We start from the raw sequence: 18,882 nt of genomic DNA, 5'->3' as shown, positions 1-18,882 counted from the left end.
GCATTATCCTCTGATGAGGGCTCCTGGTAGGGGCTGAAAGCTCAGGAATAAAAACTACTTTATGATACGTGATTCATTTTTTCTCCCTTTGTGGATCCAACTGCTAATATGGAAACCGTATTACAGACCTTCTCTTCCATATATATTATATATATATATATATATATATATATATATATATATACAGTAATCCCTCCTCGATTGCGGGGGTTGCGTTCCAGAACCCCCCGCGAAAGGTGAAAATCCGCGAAGTAGAAACCATATGTTTATATGGCTATTTTTATATTGTCATGCTTGGCTCACAGATTTGCACAGAAACACAGGAGGTTGTAGAGAGACAGGGACGTTATTCAAACACTGCAAACAAACATTTGTCTCTTTTTCAAAAGTTTAAACGTGCTCCATGACAAGACAGAGATGACAGTTCCCTCTCACAATTAAAAGAATGCAAACATATCTTCCTCTTCAAAGGAGTGCGCGTCAGAGAGAGAGAGAGAGAGAGAGAGAGAGAGAACAAAGCAAGCAGTCAAAAATCAATAGTGCTGTTTGGCTTTTAAGTATGCGAAGCACCGCGGCACAAGGCAGTTGAAGGCAGCAGCTCACACCCCCTCCGTCAGGAGCAGAGAAAGAGAGAGAGATAAAAACAAACAATCAAAAATCAATACGTGCCCTTCGAGCTTTTAAGTATGTGAAGCACCGTGCAGCATGTCGCTTCACGAAGCAGCTGCACAGAAGGGAGCAACGTGAAAGCATTTTTAGACGAGCGTCAGTATCATCTAGGTGTGCGAACAGCCCCCCTGCTCACACCCCCTCAGAGAATGTCAGAGCGAGAAAGCAAACAATCAAAAATCAATACGTGCTGTTTGATCTTTTAAGTATGCGAAGCACAGTGCAGGAAGCATATCGCTTGACAAATCAGCCATATGCAAGCCCAGCAAGAAAGAGAGCAATGTGAAGGTAATCTTTCAGCATTTATTGAGGAGCAGCCATATCCTCTAGGGGTGCGAACAGCCCCCGTGCTTACAATATATTTGAGGAGTTTTATTTAATATGTAATACGCGCTCTGGTTGGGTAGCTTCTCAGCCATCTGCCAATAGCGTCCCTTGTATGAAATCAACTGGGCAAACCAACTGAGGAAGCATGTACCAGAAATTAAAAGACTCATTGCCCGCAGAAATCCGCGAACCAGCAAAAAATTTGCGATATATATTTAAATATGCTTACATATAAAATCCGCAATAGAGTGAAGCCGCGAAAGGCGAAGCGCAATATAGCGAGGGATTACTGTATAATATATATATATATACTATATATATATCTATATATATGTATATCTATCTATATATATAATATATATATATATACTGTATTTATCTCAACCAATGTATATATCTGAACAGATGTATTCAAACCAATATATATATATATGTAAACCAATGTATCTCAACCAATGTGTATATCTGAATGGATGTATCCAAGCCAATGTATCTGAACTATTATATATATATATATATATATATATATATATATATATATATATATATATATATATATATATATATATAAAACATGTATATATACTATATACAAACCAATCTTTTGTTCTTGAACGGCCCCTTATAAATCCTTGCTTCACAAAGAGCACAGGGACACAGTTGAAAACTTCGTAAGGGCTATATTTCAAACAAATATTACATTTTTTTTCTTTACACAAAGAACCAAAGACATATTGAATAAATTACACAGTAGTGTAGTAGAGTAGGTACCATCATATCTCAGATCTATTTGATATTGTTTTGGAGAATCTAGGTGAATAGAATTAGCACGCTTGTTGAGCTGAATGGCCTGTTCATGCCAAAATTGTTCTAATGTTTTAATATATGTATGAATATGCAAATTTTCTTTTAATGTAGCCTCCCATCTCCTGCCTGAAGGTTACAGTGAAGGAAGCCAAAGAGATTCTGGGGAAAGATGTGAGTGGTAAGTAATAATAAGCCCATTCCATAAGTCAAAATATAGATTAGAAATATTCCTTAACTATTTATATTAATATTATTACCACATATTCAGACAGGTGGAGGTAGAGGTGCAACATAAATACAGAAGTTATGAGTTGTCTGAAGTAGAGAATTGCCGTTTCTGTTTCAAAGACAAAATGTCTATATTTTAGTTCACTACTTTTTATATTCTTCCTCATTCTTTGCATAGTCAACATAAAAAGTCATACTTAATTTTAGTTTATATTGATAAATACTGCAGAGATACTGTGCTATTTTTGTTGCCCAAAATGACTTACAACAGTAACAGTAAGCCCTGACTTTCCAAAATAATCTGAATCTGTTTTCAGTGGCAGAGTACTGAGTAATATTGACAACCAATTGGTTTGTTATAAGTCCACTGAATTAAACAAGTCAGAGTTTAGAAGTAATCAATTTTATGTACAGTATGTCCATTGAATGGAAAACATCAATACTAAGGCAACTGAAAGATTTAGGAAGCTTTTTTTTTACATGAACAATTAAGCATCTAATTAGAATCTGATAATGAGCATTAATAGTGTTAGTCTATTTGTAAATGACACTGAATATTGTTTTTATTTTGGGGTACTTAATAAACTGTTATACATTTATGGAGTAATTCTAATCTATTTCACACTTATTTTTTTTATTTAATGCAGCATATTTAAGCTAAGCATGCTTATGTAAAACTGAAAAACTTTTGGACATTATTTGTTTAGAGTGGTTCCTAAAGCTTTGGACTTGAAATTAAAATGAGACTGATTTGATGTCAGCTGCAGACTGACTGTATCAACTTTAGCATTTAATTTAACCTGCCAGCATTGCAAATGTTAAATAAACAAAACAAGTAATTGTGGCAGTGTGCTCCTCTATATAAAATAGAAGTTATTTGATTTCACTAATGTTTTAATTTACAACAATTCATTAATGGACTGATATAGTATTAATGTGCTCCATTCATGTTAATTGATTTTAAACTAGTTTGTTTTCCTGCCTATTTAAAGAAATCTGTGTCTTTATGTATACTCATTATGTAATTTGTAAAGTTTGTATTTGCATTTTACCTGAGGACTTGCCAAAGCACTCTGCATGTGCAGTCAATGAAGAGCATTATAGCAAAATAAACTGAATGAATGAGTAATTTCAGACGTGCATTTTTTCAATATTGCATATTGATCTTGATGTATAATTAAATATGACTTTATAGATAAACCTAATGTTAACTACTTTGGACAATGTAGCAGACTTAGGAAAGTGTGTCTCTGGTAAAATGGGAAACTTTGCATTCAGTTTAAGCATGCCATTGACTTTTGAAATGAATAAATCAATGCTTCAGAGTGCACACATTGAAACAATTAGCTCCTGATTTAACGGGCATAATCATTAAATATTTTTCAAAAACATCTTAAAATTTTCAAGTGACTCACTACGGACCTAGATGCCAGTACATCAGTACTGATGAGCAATGAAGAAACAACTAACATTGGCGGTTTCTAAGACAGAAAATAGAACCCTTTTCATGTTTATTGTTTCTTTTAGTTTCTTCTTTCTGTTTCCTTTATAGAAATGTGCATTTTGGTAAATAAAAAATAAAAAATGAAAACAAATCATTCTGGCACTGAGGTTACACAATCTTGTTGCATGTGTTTCTTAAGACATCATTAGTATTTTATTTTTTGATTTTATTAATTTTAATAACAAATAACACTACATACAAATAAGTTAAGTTTTACAAGACCTGGTTCAAAACAACCTCCACCCATGAGAAAGAGAGCTAGGCCAGCAGAGTAAAACATTAAGCTAGTAAAAATAAGTAAATAGATAAATTAATAAATAATTAAAAATAAATAGAGTAAAAAAAGAGGGGAGAAAATCTGCTTCCCCAGTTTAAATGCTTATTCTAAAATGTTATTGATTAGCTCCTGCCAGGTTTTGAAAATGTTTTGTACAGATCCTCTAAGTGAGAATTTGATTTTTTCCAATTTCAAATAATATATAAAAGCAGTTATCCACTGATGTAGAATAGGAGAATTAGGATTCTTCCAGTTGACCAAGTTAAGTCTATGTGCCAATAGTGTAGTAAACGCCATTAGAGTTTGTTTGTCCTTCTCCACTTTGAGCCCATCTGGAAGACCACCAAATGCTACTGTTAGTGGATTAGGAGGGATTGTGACACCAAGGCTGTCTGAAAGGCATTTAAAGATTTTGGTCCAGAATGATGTTAATTTGGTGCAGGCCAAGAACATGTGCCCCAGTGAGGCCGGAACTTAATTGCAACATTCACAAGTTGGATCTTGCCCTGGTAACATTATGGACAATTTTAAAAGAGACAGATGTACCCGATATATAATTTTGAGTTGAATAATTGTATACTTTGCGCATATGGAGCTTGAGTGAATTCTGTGCATTGCTACCTTCCACTCCTTTTCTGAGTTGTTAAGTGAAAGATCCTTTTCCCACTGTACTCTTGGATCTTTGAAAGGGAGGGACTGTAAGATGGTTTTATATATTACGGAGATGCTGTTGAGTCTTCAAAACTCATCAATATTATTTCTGGCATAGAGGTAGGTGGGAGGTAAGGAAAATTGGGCAGGTTTTGATTAACAAAGTTTCTAATTTGAAGATAGTGAAAGAAATGTGTTCCTGGAAAGTTAAAGTTAGAGTGTAATTGTTCGTAGGATGCAAAGATGTTGTCTATGTACACATCTCTAAGTGATATAATTCCAAATTTTTTCCAGATGTTAAAAAAAGCGTATGTTTAAGAGGGTGGATAAAGGTAGTTCTCATGCAGAGGTGCCACAGATAAAACCTTCTCTATCTTAAAATACTTCCTACATTGGCACCATATTCTGAGTGAGTGAAGCACAATTGTGTTGTTAGTTTATTGGCGATAACTTGTACTTATTAGGGTACAAAGTAAGAAATATAAAGAAGTACTGTAGGATTTTATTTCTGTTGCAGACCAAGCCTATGTATGTTCATCTATTTGTGTCCATATTCAAGTTTTTATAGCTTGTATATTTGCTGCCCAGTAATAAAATTGAAAGTTAGGTAGAGCCATGCCACCTTCCGCCTTAGGTCTTTGTAGGGTTGCCCTTTTGATACGTGGATGTTTTGAATTCCAAATAAATGAGGTTATGGTTGAATCTAATTTCTTAAAAAATGATATATTGATGTATTGGAATGTTTTGAAATAAAAAAGCTTAGGAAGGATATCATCTTAAAAATGTTAATTCTTCCAGCTAAAGTGAGATGAAGGGTAGACCATCTACAGTTAGGTCCATAAATATTTGGACAGAGACAACTTTTTTCTAATTTTGGTTCTGTACATTACGACAATGAATTTGAAATGAAACAACTCAGATGCAGTTGAAGTGCAGACTTTCAGCTTTAATCAGTGGGGTGAACAAAACGATTGCATAAAAATGTGAGGCAACTAAAGCATTTTTTTAACACAATCCCTTCATTTCAGGGGCTCAAAAGTAATTGGACAAATTAAATAACTAGAAATAAAATGTTCATTTCTAATACCTGGTTGAAAACCCTTTGCTGGCAATGACAGCCTGAAGTCTTAAACTCATGGACATCACTAGATTCTCTACCAGGCCTTTACTGCAGTGGCTTTCAGTTGCTGTTTGTTTGTGGGCCTTTCTGTCCGAAGTTTAGTCTTCAACAAGTGAAATGCATGCTCAATTGGGTTAAGATGAGGTGACTGACTTGGCCATTCAAGAATTTTCCACTTCTTTGCTTTAATAAACTCCTGGGTTGCTTTGGCTGTATGTTTTGGGTCATTGTCTATCTGTATCATGAAACGCCGCCCAATCAATTTGACTGCATTTAGCTGGATTTGAGCAGACAGTATGTCTCTGATCACCTCAGAATTCATTCGGCCGCCTCTGTCCTGTGTCACATCATCAATAAACACTAGTGTCCCAGTGCCACTGGCAGCCATGCACGCCCAAGCCATCACACTGTCTCCACTGTGTTTTACAGATAATGTGGTATGCTTTGGATAATGAGCTGTTCCACGCCTTCTCCATACCTTTTTCTTGCCATCATTCTGGTAGAGGTTGATCTTGGTTTCATCTGTCCAAAGAATGTTTTTCCAGAACTGTGCTGGCTTTTTTAGATGTTCTTTAGCAAAGTCCATTCTAGCCTTTCTATTCTTGAGGCTTATGAGTGGCTTGCACCTTGTAGTGCACCCTCTGTATTTACTTTCATGCAGTCTTCTCTTTATGGTAGACTTGGATATCGATACGCCTACCCCCTGGAGAGTGTTGTTCACTTGGTTGGCTGTTGTGAAGGGGTTTCTTTTCACCATGGAAATGATTCTGCGATCATCCACCACTGTTGTCTTCCGTGGACGTCCAGATCTTTTTGCATTGCTGAGTTCACCAGTGCTTGCTTTCTTTCTCAGGATGTACCAAACTGTAGATTTTGCCACTCGTAATATTGCAGCAATTTCTCGGATGGGTTTTTTCTGTTTTCGCAGCTTAAGGATGGCTTTTTTCACCTGCATGGAGAGCTCCTTTGACTGCATGTTGTCTGTTCACAGCAAAATCTTCCACATGCAAGCACCACACCTCAAATCAACTTCAGGCCTTTTATCTGCTTAATTGATAATGACATAACGATGAACTTGCCCACAACTGCCCATGAAATAGCCTTTGAGTCAATTGTCCAATTACCTTTGAGCCCCTGAAATGGAAGGGATTGTGTTCAAAAAATGCTTTAGTTGCCTCACATTTTTATGCAATCGTTTTGTTCACCCCACTGAATTAAAGCTGAAAGTCTGCACTTCAACTGCATCTGAATTGTTTCATTTAAAATTTATTGTGGTAATGTACAGAACCAAAATTAGAAAAAAGTTGTCTCTGTCCAAATATTTATGGACCTAACAGTATACAAGTCTTGCTTAATTTTTTCAATACAGACGGCAACATTTTGTTGATAAAGAGCTTTATATTTACTTGTGATGTTTACCCCTAGGTATTTAAACTGATCTGCGATGATAAAAGGGAAAGTGTTTAATCTAATATAGTGTGCTTGAGAATTCACTGGAAAGAGCCCACTTTTATTCAAATTAATTCTGAGACCAGAAATCCTTTGAAATTCTGTTAGTGCTGTTAGGACTGCAGGCACAGTATTTTGTGAATCTGATATATACAGTACCATAGCATCTGAATTTAGAGAAACTTTCTGTTCAAGTCCTTCTCTAATAATCCCCTTTATCTATTAAGCATTTCGACAGTGAATTGCCAGTGTCTCAATAGTGATTGCAAAAAGCAGTGGTGATAAGAGGCATTCTTGTCTGGTACCATGTTCTAATTTAAAGTAGTCTGAATTAATGTTGTTAATACAAACTGAAGCTTCTGGACTGGTTATACAGTAGTTTGATCCATGCACAAATGTTTCGGGCCAAACCCAAATTTCTCCAATGTAGTGAAAAAGTAGTTCCATTCAATCATATCAAATGCTTTTTCTGCATCCAATGATAATAATATCTCCAGGGTGTTAGACTTTGTTGGTGAATATATTACATTAAACAGGCGGTGAACATTGGAAGCTAAGTGTCTGCCTTTAATAAATCCATTTTGGTCTTGTGATATTACCAAAGGAAGCACTTTCTCAATCCTTTTAGCTAGGACTTTGAAGAGTATCAACATCATTATTCAGAAGTGAAATTGGTCGGTGTGATACATATTGTAATAAGTCCTCATTTTATTTAGGAAAGATGGTAATTAATGCTTGGCGAAAAGTTTGAGGTAGAATTTTATTGTCTCTAGCTTCTGTAAATGTTGCTAATAAAAGGGAAGATAGCTGAGTTGAGAATTTTTTATAAAATAGCAATTAAGGCCTGCTGCTTTCCCACTCTGAAGTGAGTTTATAGCATCTAGTAATTCTGATAGAGCCAGAGTTTTATCCAATTCCTCTACACTGAGAGTATCTATTTGAAATGCATTAGATTGTGTCTTTTCTTCTTTAAACTCAGGAGAATATAAGGACTTATAGTAGTCTCTAAATGTGTGCATTATATTTTTGTGGTCAATGATTTTGTCTCTGTCTGTGTTGGTGATTGCCGGGATTGCATAATAAATGGGTCTCCTGTAAAAATACTATTTTAGCGTTTAGACCTGTTAGGTGAAAGAATGCTTTCTTTTTCTTTAATTCATGATTCAGACCTTTAACATTCCAGCTCACAAAGTTAACTGTTCGGTCATAGAGATATTGCTTCTGAACATTTGTTGTCATTTTGTAGTCTTAACTGAAAATAAGACAACTTTGACCTTAATTTCCAATTTTCCCAGGAGTTATTGCCATGAAGCCTATTGCTACGTTGGCACTTATAATTATAAGGATTAAAAAAATAGATTAGAAATAACTTGCTCTCTTTCTTTCCCCCCCCAGTTTGCCTCCCCACGTGAGGCTGAACCACACATCACAAAGTCTCAGTTCTCTGACATACCTATAGACAGAGTACGTTAAAAACAAAACAAGCCCCCCAGCAGCAGAGTATGAGGTTTAAAATTGAGCTATCTATTGACTTTACAGTCTAAATACTATAAGCATAAAATATGAGCTTAAACAATCTTGAGATAGTAAACGCAGGGAATGATATTAAAAAGAAGCCCTGGATAAGCATAGTAAGCCCTAATACAATAAACCAAGGGTATGATGTTAAACAGTCTGTGTTAACCAAAAAAAAAATGCACATCACTACATATACACATATAATTGCAATTAAAGCATAAACAAAAGTGGCAGAGAAGGGAAAGGATGTATAATTACAGTACCAGCATCATTACAGGTGGAACAAACAGCCAGTAAGCATCTTCTTTGACATACCATGGCAAGATGCGACTCATAATTGTATTTTAAAAAAATTGTCAGGATCAGTTTTCTTAGCTCTTTTTCTGCTTTCTCCGTAGAGGTAAAGATGTAGTGCTTGCCTTGAATGTCCACTTTCAGTTTTGCAGGATACAAGAGACTGTATCTGATCTTGGATTTCCGTAAGCGCTGTTTAATGTTGTAAAAAGCAGAATGTTTAGCAGATGTTGAGGGTGAGAAGTCAGGGAAAATACGAATGTGGTTATTTTCAAATATAATCTCTTGTTTCTGTCTGAGAAGTAACATTTTATGCAATTTAGATTGTAATTTTTTGAAATGCATGATAAGAATCCTAGGTTTACAGGTATTTGAACCTCCATATGCAGTAAGCTGCTGCTCTCTCGGTGTCTGATTTTCAGTCCTCTCCAATTATTTTAGAGAATAGTTCAGCTACGAATTTCACTGGGTTGGACTTTCACTATTCTCCGGGAGACCTTTGATTCTAATATTATTCCTTCTGCATCCATCTTCCAGTGCAGCAAGTCTGTCTCTGAGTATTTTGCATTCAGAATTTGCAGCTGTTGCTTTTCTGTCAGTGGTAGATGCCAGTTGTTTGGCTATTTCAATTCGAGTCGTGAACGTTTGCTTAATGTCTTCCAACTGAGCGCCAAGTGCTCTCAGTTTATCCTCAAACTTAGATGCAATTTCCTCAATTTGTTCCTCAATTTTTTCTAGCATACCTTTTGAAGGCTGCCTCAAAGTGATTATTTACACATTTCTCTTGGTCTTTAATATCCTGCAGCAGCTTCTCATTTGTCTTGTGTATGTCCTTTATCTCTTTCCTTATATCATTTATATCACTTTTCCTTATATCATTTATTTCCTTCCTAATATCATTTATTTCTTTCTTTATATCTTATCTTGAGCTCCTTTATGTCACTGGCCATTGCAGCGATCATTTCCTTCAATTCAGACAGATCATTTCGGTCTTCGTGCTCAGCGGGTGAAGTGGCAAGCCCAGTTAAAGCCGATGCTTCCGGCTCGCAAAGAGTAGATGACAATATGGAAGGCAAGGCCATTTTCAGTTTCAATGAATCTTCTGGAATCGACAAGCTATCATGACCTGAATCACTTGCACATTCACTACCACTTTCACTCTTGGCTGGAGATGATGTAGCAGCGCCAGGTCCTGGGAAATCTGTGCTTTCGCCAGATCTGTTCCAGGTCAGTCTCTTAAAGGCTGTACCTTGAACTTGGACTTGATGCCTGTCTAGGCTTGGATGAAGCTTTAGCTTTCTTTTGTGTTTCTTTCTGAGCCTTCTCCTGCCGCTCATGTTTATATATTCTTGCATATACTGTATTAGAACCTCCTCGTGTTGGGTAAATACAGGATACCTTGGGATGATAAAAATTAAGAGAAAAATAACACCACTGCTAATGGAGTTCCGCTTCAGATGTCCATCTCCCGTAACAGACGAGACCACATTAAAGACATCATTAGTATTTTATCTAAGTGGGAGGGAGAAGTGAAAAGACAATTTTCTTGATTAATCTATACCGTTAAACACAGCCTTCAGTTTCTGTTTTTAGCTTGTCTAAAACCATGCCAGTCATTTTTATATACCATTTGTCAGTGTGTGCTTCACAAACAAAGCAATTTAATACTCATTATATTTTGAGTTGTTAGTGCAGGAGACCACAGCTGTAGGTGATGCTTCGGCAGAGCTCGGGCATTACCTTGCTTAAGTCAGCTGACAGCAAACAAGCTATTAATACTTCTTGTGGTGTATGACCTCAGCTCTGTTAGATGAAGGATCTCATGCCCAAGTCATATAATGGCATTAGAGAGGAAACTGAATGTAGAGATTTAAAGCTTTCAATTCAATTTTGAATATTTAAAATGTAAAAATATGATTTATTTATAACTGAACTATCATGTAACTTGCATATCATCTTTCACATTTATCCATCTTTTAAAACACACATTACAACACTCACAACTTGGTGTTTACATCCTACAAAATTAGGAAAATTAATACGGTTTATAAATATGGAAGATAATAAGAAGTTAATCCATGCATTTATTTCTAGTAGAACTGACTACTGCAATGTGTTATTCGTATGTCTTCAAATCATTTTGTTTGCAGATTTACAGCAAAAATGATTACCAAAAATATTAAGTATAATAAAATATTCCAGTTCTTAAAAAGTTACACTGACTTTCAATTAAGTTTAAGGCTGATTTCAAAATCATATATCTTACATATAAATCTTTACATAGCCGAAGCCCTGCCTACTTATCTAAAATTATATAAAAAAGCAGAAAGTACATTTTGATTTCAAGGACTCCAAAATGTATTGGAACAAAAGCGTGTGAGTTAGTGAAAAGCTACATTGCCCAATGATGTGAAGTGATCTGCTTTGTTTGTTAGTTATCTGTTCGTCATTTTGGCAAACATTTAAGCATGACAATAATCATGAACTGCTACTGACACTTCTCATTTCTGTTTGACTTTTCTGTATCTAACCATTGTACATGACAGAGTTTTGTGCTGAGTACTAAGTTGACAGGCATTGTGGTCAACTTTGCTGGTACAACAGTGGTAAATGCTCATATGTTACTTTATAGAGTCTAGCTGAATAGGAGTGAGGGGCTTGTTGGTCTGATTAGAATGGTCTTTTCTAATCAAAATTGTTGTTATGTTCTAATGACTGTTTTTATCATACAGACATGACAGAATGGAATGAAATGCAACAGATAGAGTATCCTCTGCAAACCAGTTGAAATGACATACAAACTGTAGGTGATCATGATAATCCTTAATATGCTGTTTAATGTGCCCCAGAACTAGACTGTCAAAGCACTTCATAATGACTGGAGTAAGTGTCACTAGTTTGTAATTATTCAGGCAGTTTTCTTTTGTTTTCTTAAGCACAGAGGTAATTGCCCTTTAACGTGGTGGTGCAGGCAATTTAATGTTGGACTGCTTGTTATTACAATCAAGCAGTCATAGAAGTTCATTGATGAGAGAAAATGTAGATGAGATTGAATTAGCAACTACTTTGTAGTGCACAAGCATCTCTAATACCTGCCAAAGATTATGCTAATTATTACAGCTACTATATTCGGTTTCTAGGTTACTCCCATACTCACATTTAACCACATTCTTGATGTAACTGGTGACCCATGGTTTCCTATTAAGAAACAAGTGGATTATTTTTGCAGACACACAGTCATCCATGGATTTTACGATAAATCATGTTACATTTGCATTTTCATCAAAATCTGATGAGGAGGTGTGGTAGAATTCAAACATACAATATTAATTAAAGAAAGAAATGTATCCTCTATTAGGACAAGTCTAATAGACTTATTTATGTAAGTAATCAGGCAGGACAAAAGCTTTTAATTGCACCTTTTATTGCTCCTTAGAGGGAGCATCCATCACAGCAGCCTGTTCCAGAATGATCACATAATAATATCAAAAGCTCATACTTATTGACTTATGTACATATCAATGATGATTAATGCTTACATATGATACTCTAATTGGTTAAAAGACATGAGGTGCTTCAACACAGAGCACAATCAGCCTAAATAAAAGTTATTCTCCATTATATGCTTGTTTTTCAATATGTCTTAGTTTGGATATTACCCTTTAAATCTCTATGTATCTGACAACTGTCCAGTTTTATTTGTTTACAGGACATCTTAATCATATATTTGGTGTATTCCATCAGCGTTCTCCTGGTACATTCTTGTCTTTGTTGTTCACTTGACTTTTGTCTGGTTTCCTGATGTGCCCAAAAAGGTTTCTGACATTAATTAACCCTTTAATACTGCTAAGATGAATGCTGTATTTTAATATGGAAAGCATATAAAAACACTTTACCCTAAATGACTATGTGATCCCTAAGTCTATTTTTTGTTCTACAGAGGTTACAAACATGCCCCAATTTACACAATCAAATGACTTTTGCAGTTTTTCCTGTTTTCTTTCATCTTTTTCTTTAGGAACAAGAACTACTTTTTTCTGGCTCCTCAAATTTCAGTATTTGCCTGTAAGTTGGCAGCAGAAATACTAAAAGATAACCCAACCATCTCTGTTGGCGCACAATAGTTGGAAGTACACAGCTTTTATTGAGATGTAGGAGTGAGCCACGATATTAGCACCCCTCATGGGGCAGGTGACACGCTGGTCATATTTAGGTGTAAACATTCCTTAATTTTCTTTTGTTGAAGTCCCCAACAATATTAACTAATTTCTCATGATGCTAATGATTGTATTCTGTAATAATTTTGTACAGAATTCAGTGCATTGTTTGCTTTGGCTTGCAGTGGAATATTAATAGCAAACAGAAAAACACCAGAGAACTATCTTGGAAAGTAAAATGGATGACACTTGATCAATAAATATTCCAGATCAGGTGAAGTTTTTAGAGACAATTTTAACATTTTTGCAGCACCATTTTTTCATTATAAAAATGCATTTGTCCTTTACTTTTACCTGACAATTCAATCTGCTAACAGACAGTTAAAGCAATCTGGCTGTTTTGTAGGTTCTTTTATCTCAACAGTTAACCATGGTTTAAAGAAATAAAAAATATCAAAACAACACACAAACAGTTGTTTCTGATACAGCATTCATTCAAGTGACCAGTCTTACCTGAATGATGTCTGTTTATCTCTTTCATCCCCTTATCCTAACTCTCTTTCTCCAGCTACTCTTAGTTGAGTCATGCTGGTTATGTCATCTGAGTATAACTGATGACGGGAGCTCAGTGGTTATTAGGCTTACAGTTGAAGGATTTGTCAATCATTATTAATACTCATGACAACTGACTGCACAAACACAGAAAACAATAAAATTATTATAAAATTAAAAAGAATCATGTGTCTCTGTCAAAACCTAGCTACCACGATATCATTTTTTTCCTTTGTGGCACAAATTCATTCTTAGTGAAATCTCTCTATTATAAAAAAAATCCTGGAAAGGAAAAGCAGGGCAACGAGACATGATCTTCTTGGAAGTTCTCGGAAGACATTTAAAAGACCCGCAAGACAAAAAAGACTGGCCACGGGGTGTCTCGCGGGGACCGTAAACATGAGACTTGGTGCCAAGAGATTGTCCCAGGGCCATCTTGCGGGGTTGTGGAACATAAGATTCTTGCAAGACATGCCCTTCTTATCAAATAAGAGCATGGCCAGCAAAACACTCAGTCATGTAAAGGCACGTAGCACACACAGATACTGTGCTTTCAGCACATATAAAGTGTATAAGGACAATACGTTCTAGATGAAACATCAATGACTAAGCAAAGAAGAAAGAGCAGCACGGAGAAAAGAGACCCAAAAGTGTTGGAGAGAAAAAAAGGCAGATAACAGATTAGGAAAGCAGAGGAATTCGAAAGGCTCAAACAAATGATGCCGCGATACACATGTAGAGAAAGGTACAGAATATGAAAGCAGTAAAATTCGAAAGTATTGTAGCGTCCCAGCCAAGTTGAAGCCTTTTTTGTTTTAAGTGACTGTTAGGTCCGATTGAGGGAGGGCGGAGTACAGCACGGAAGACTTATAGTGGGGTATTGATTGATGCGGTAAGGGGGGGGGTGAGACCGAGGGGAGGAGGGGTCGGAGAGGGTGCTAGAAAGTTGTGTTTGGGGTTACAGAGTCAGCGATTGTTCAAGTAGAACTTTTGCGACACTTTATTATGTCAGTCGCTACAGTATCAAAAAAAAAAAAGATAGTAAAGATCACATTAGCGCAAACAAAAGGTAATTAATCATCAGAACCAGATGTAATTGAAAAAATAGCAGGACAAATCGAGGTCAGAAATAAAAGGCAAAGAGTGGAAAACAAAGTCTTTTCGCCTTCGCAACTTCATAAACACGTTCACAAACGTTGGCGCTATACACATGCAGAGCAGATTATGAAAGCAGTGGAATTTGAAAGGCTCAAAAAAAAAACAGTATGCGCTATACAAATGTGAAGAAAGTTAAAGAATATGAAAGTAGGAAAATTAGAAAGTATAAAAAAAGAAAGTAAAGATTGCAGTAGCGCAAACAAACGGAAATTATTACTCAAAAAAGGGAAAATAATTACCACGGACCAGGTGTCATTGAAAAAAAAGCAGGACAAAGCAAGGTTAGAAATAAGACAGCGTAGAAAACAAAGTAAAACGTCATAAAGAGTTTACAAAACAAAGGGGCCAAACACATGCAGAGCAGGTTAGAGATAATGAAAACTGGAATTCCAAAGACTCAAAAAAAACGTAGGCGCGAAACACATGCAGAGCAAGATACAGAATATGAAAGCAGAAAAAAATGACAATGTCAAAAAAAGAAAGTAAACATCACATTAGCACAAAAAAAGAGAAATTATTACTCGGAGAAATAACTAAAAGGCGAATAGAGATTGAATATATGGACACAGGTGATACGTCAGAAGTATGTAAATATTGTAAGGCTTTGAAGTTTAAGTCAGAGAATTTCAAAAACGTGTTTTACCTCACATGTATTTATTGGTTACTTTGCAAAAAAAATATTAACTGCTGATGATGTGGATCACTTTGTCTGTGCTGAAATTCCAAACAGAGAAACCTACCCTGAAGTATGGTACAAAGTCATTAAACACATATCTCACTGACATCATTTAAAAGATTCAGCATATTGGGACTCGAAAGATTCCAAATACAGTAATCCCTCGCTATATCGTGCTTCGGCTTTCGCGGCTTCACTCTATCGCGGATTTTATATGTAAGCATATTTAAATATATATTGCGGATTTTTCTCTGGTTCGTGGGTTTCAGTGGACAATGGGTCTTTTAATTTCTGGTACATGCTGCCTTAGTTGGTTTGCCCAGTTGATTTCATACAAGGGACGCTATTGGCAGATGGCTGAGAAGCTACCCAATCAGAGCATGTATTACGTATTAAATAAAAATCCTCAAATATATTGTGAGCAGGGGGGCTGTTTGCACCCCTAGAGGATACGGACACTCATCTGAAAAATGCTGAAAGACTACTTTCACATTGCTCCCTTCCTTGCAGCTGCTTTGTCAAGCGACATGCTTCCTGCATGGTGCTTCGCATACTTAAAAGCCCAAACAGCACCTATTGATTTTTGATTGTTTGCTTTTCTCTCTCTCTCTCTCTATCTCTCTGACATTCTCTGCTCCTGACGCGCACTCCTTTGAAGAGAAAGATATGTTTGCATTCTTTTAATTGTGAGACGGAACTGTCATCTCTGTCTTGTTATGGAGCACAGTTTAAACTTTTGAAAAAGAGACAAATGTTTGTTTGCAGTGTTTGAATAACGTTCCTGTCTCTCTAAAACCTCGTGTGTTTCTGTGCAAATCTGTGAGCCAAGCATGACAATATAAAAATAACCATATAAACATATGGTTTCTACTTCGCGGATTTTCACCTTTCGTGGGGGGGTCTGGAACGCAACCCCCGCGATTGAGGAGGGATCACTGTATTGTTTTTACATAAGTTATGAAATAAAAGTGAAACTAATGAAATAGCAACAATTCAAAGAAAAAAGACAATCTTAAAAGTGTGTATCCGGAAAACAACCACAGGGGCTGGCGAGCGAAGTGAGCAGGGGGCAAAGCCCCCTAGTTTGAAAAAGAAAAAAATAGAACCAGAGGTGTAAAAACCCTGACATGCCATAACCCTAGACGGAAAGAGCGAACTAATCAAGCCCACAAGGAGATGCTTTGCTTAGTAGTCTTGGTGTTGACTGATATGACTTCCTTTCTAACCAATTAGCTCCTAAATGAGCACAAAGAAATCATCACAATGGTGGAGGAAGGATCAAAAACCAATAACACAAAACCAAAACATCAAAAGGTGTCAAAACTGAAAATACAAAACTGCAAACAAAAGATGTGAATTGATTTAAAACTGTGAAGAAATGGTTATCAAAAAGATGGAGTCTACAAATTTCAATTAAAAACAGAAATCCCAATGATTTTATCTGTTGGCCAGACCTGATTTTATTGGGGGAAACGGCTGTCATGATGTGACATACCAATGTATGTGATAACAGCAATTATGCCACACAACTACAAGAAGTGTGTGTCTCCACATCATAGTTGACATCTCAGATCCTGTGACAGTCTGGGTTGGCTCAACGTTCCTTAGTTGCTTTTGGGAGCCTTTCCAACCCAGCAATGTTGATAGTTATGTACCGAGATGAGCCAGGCAAATGAGGACACACACATGCAGCAAAGGGTAGGCGCAAAGTGACAAGTGCTTTTATTTAAAATCAATCAAAAACTAAGTATTCAATAGTGCAATGCATCTATCCATAAATAAATTATCCAAATAAATATCCAATAGGGGGCGGCACAGTAGTGCAGTGGTAGCATTGCTGCCTCATAGTTAGGAGACCCGGGTTTGTTTCCCGGGTCTTCCCTGCGTGGAGTTTCCTCCTGGTGCTTTGGTTTCCTCCCACAGTCCAAAGACATGCAGGTTAGGTGCATTGGCAATCCTAAAATATGTCCCTAGTGTGTGTGCTTGGTGTGGGTGTGTTTGTGTGTGTCCTGCAGTGGGTTGGCGCCCTGCCCGGGATTGGTTCCTGCCTTGCGCCCTGTGTTGGCTGGGATTGGCTCCAGCACACCCCCGTGACCCTGTGTTCAGATTCAGCGGGTTGGAAAATGGATGGATGGATGAATATCTGATAATATAAGGTTAAAATACACAGAGACTGTCTTTTAAAATCTCACATAAGCCCAATGCCTCCTTCTAAATCTGGTGTCTGCTCCGCTTATCTTGTTCAGACCTCGCAGAAGGAAGAGATGCCTGCCAACAGGTGCAGTCAACTAATTATCCTGGGTCAGTCCCCATTGCTAGGCCCTCTGCATCCACAGGAGACACTGCACATTGGGTCGCTCCTACTCCCAGTAAATTGCTCTGTAGGAGTGCCCTTTTTCCCAGCATCAGGCTTCTCACCCTCAAGTTCACTCCTAACCACCTGCCTTTGTTTTCTTAGCATGGCTCTATCGATCCTGTCTCTCTCTTTCTTTCTTTGCCTTTTAAACTCCATCATTTCCTTTCCATTTTCTTTTCTTCTGTTGCCAATGTTTTTCCTTTTCTCCCCTCTTTGCTATGCAGTCACCTCTTATATTGCCCTGCCTAAGTCGATGTACGTGTGATGCTCTGAGGTAAGAATGAGGCACCTGACAGACCCTCACATTCGCATGTGTATGCGTGATCAGCCTGGCACTCCAACCATCCCTGGAGTGAAGTGAGTTGCCATACACACATGTCAGACTGGAGCCTGCACTTCATGGATCAAAAATTATTTATTTAAAATCTGCCCAGTGCCACGAACCATTTATCACATATCCAAATAAACAACAGAACAGTGCCACCAAATGAAATAGCATGACATGAATCATAAAAAAAATTATTAACACACCTGACAGTTTTGCACTAAGGTGTGACAAAGAAAAAAAAACAGATCAATTAAAGTTAATCAGTCAATTAATTAATTATTGCTTTGGCCTTTGGCAAAGCAAATATTTAATTTGAAATTTCGGCATGGCTGATAATTTTCCTACCTTTCACTCTAGCTGGAGGTATCAAGGTAACTGAAGCAAACTTTCAAGAAAAAGAATAAAATAATATTTTGAAAATACACAAAGAATATAGTTAATTTTTGGTATTCTGAATTTTCTTGATTCTTCTTCTTTCGGCTGCTCCCGTTAGGGGTTGCCACAGTGGATCATCTTTTTCCAACTCTTCCTGTCCTCTGCACCTTGCTCTGTTACACCCATCACCTGCTTGTCTTCTCTTACCACTTCCATAAACCTTCTCTGTGACCTTCCTCTTTTCCTCTTGCCTGACAGCTCTGTCCTTAGGATCCTTTTCCCAATATACTTGGCATCTCTCCTCTGCACATGTCCAAACCAACGCAATCTCGCCTTTCTGACTTTGTCTCCAAACCTTCCAACCTGACCCTCTAATGTACTCATTTCTAATCCTGTCCATCCTCGTCACACCCAATGCAAGTCTTAACAGCTTTAA

The 18,882-nt window shown here is 36.9% G+C and overlaps 1 protein-coding gene across 3 annotated transcripts in view; it reads left to right on the top strand.

Moving 5' to 3' along the window:
- unc13d (unc-13 homolog D (C. elegans)) overlaps nucleotides 1–18,882 on the top strand; it is a 407,222-nt gene that overhangs the window by 79,113 nt on the left and 309,227 nt on the right. For 2 of the 3 annotated variants that reach the window (XM_051936229.1, XM_051936228.1), the window contains exon 4: nucleotides 1,915–1,981. The exons of the other annotated variant lie outside the window; for it this stretch is intronic. In XM_051936229.1, coding sequence (XP_051792189.1) covers nucleotides 1,915–1,981 — 67 coding nt within the window. The remainder of the gene's footprint in view (nucleotides 1–1,914; nucleotides 1,982–18,882) is intronic. 3 annotated transcript variants of the gene reach the window in all.

The sequence above is a fragment of the Erpetoichthys calabaricus genome, chromosome 14, assembly GCF_900747795.2.
Source record: "Erpetoichthys calabaricus chromosome 14, fErpCal1.3, whole genome shotgun sequence".
Taxonomy (NCBI): domain Eukaryota; kingdom Metazoa; phylum Chordata; class Cladistia; order Polypteriformes; family Polypteridae; genus Erpetoichthys; species Erpetoichthys calabaricus.
The sequence above is the reverse complement of the archived record's forward strand: the minus strand, read 5'-3'. Positions and strand labels throughout refer to the sequence as shown.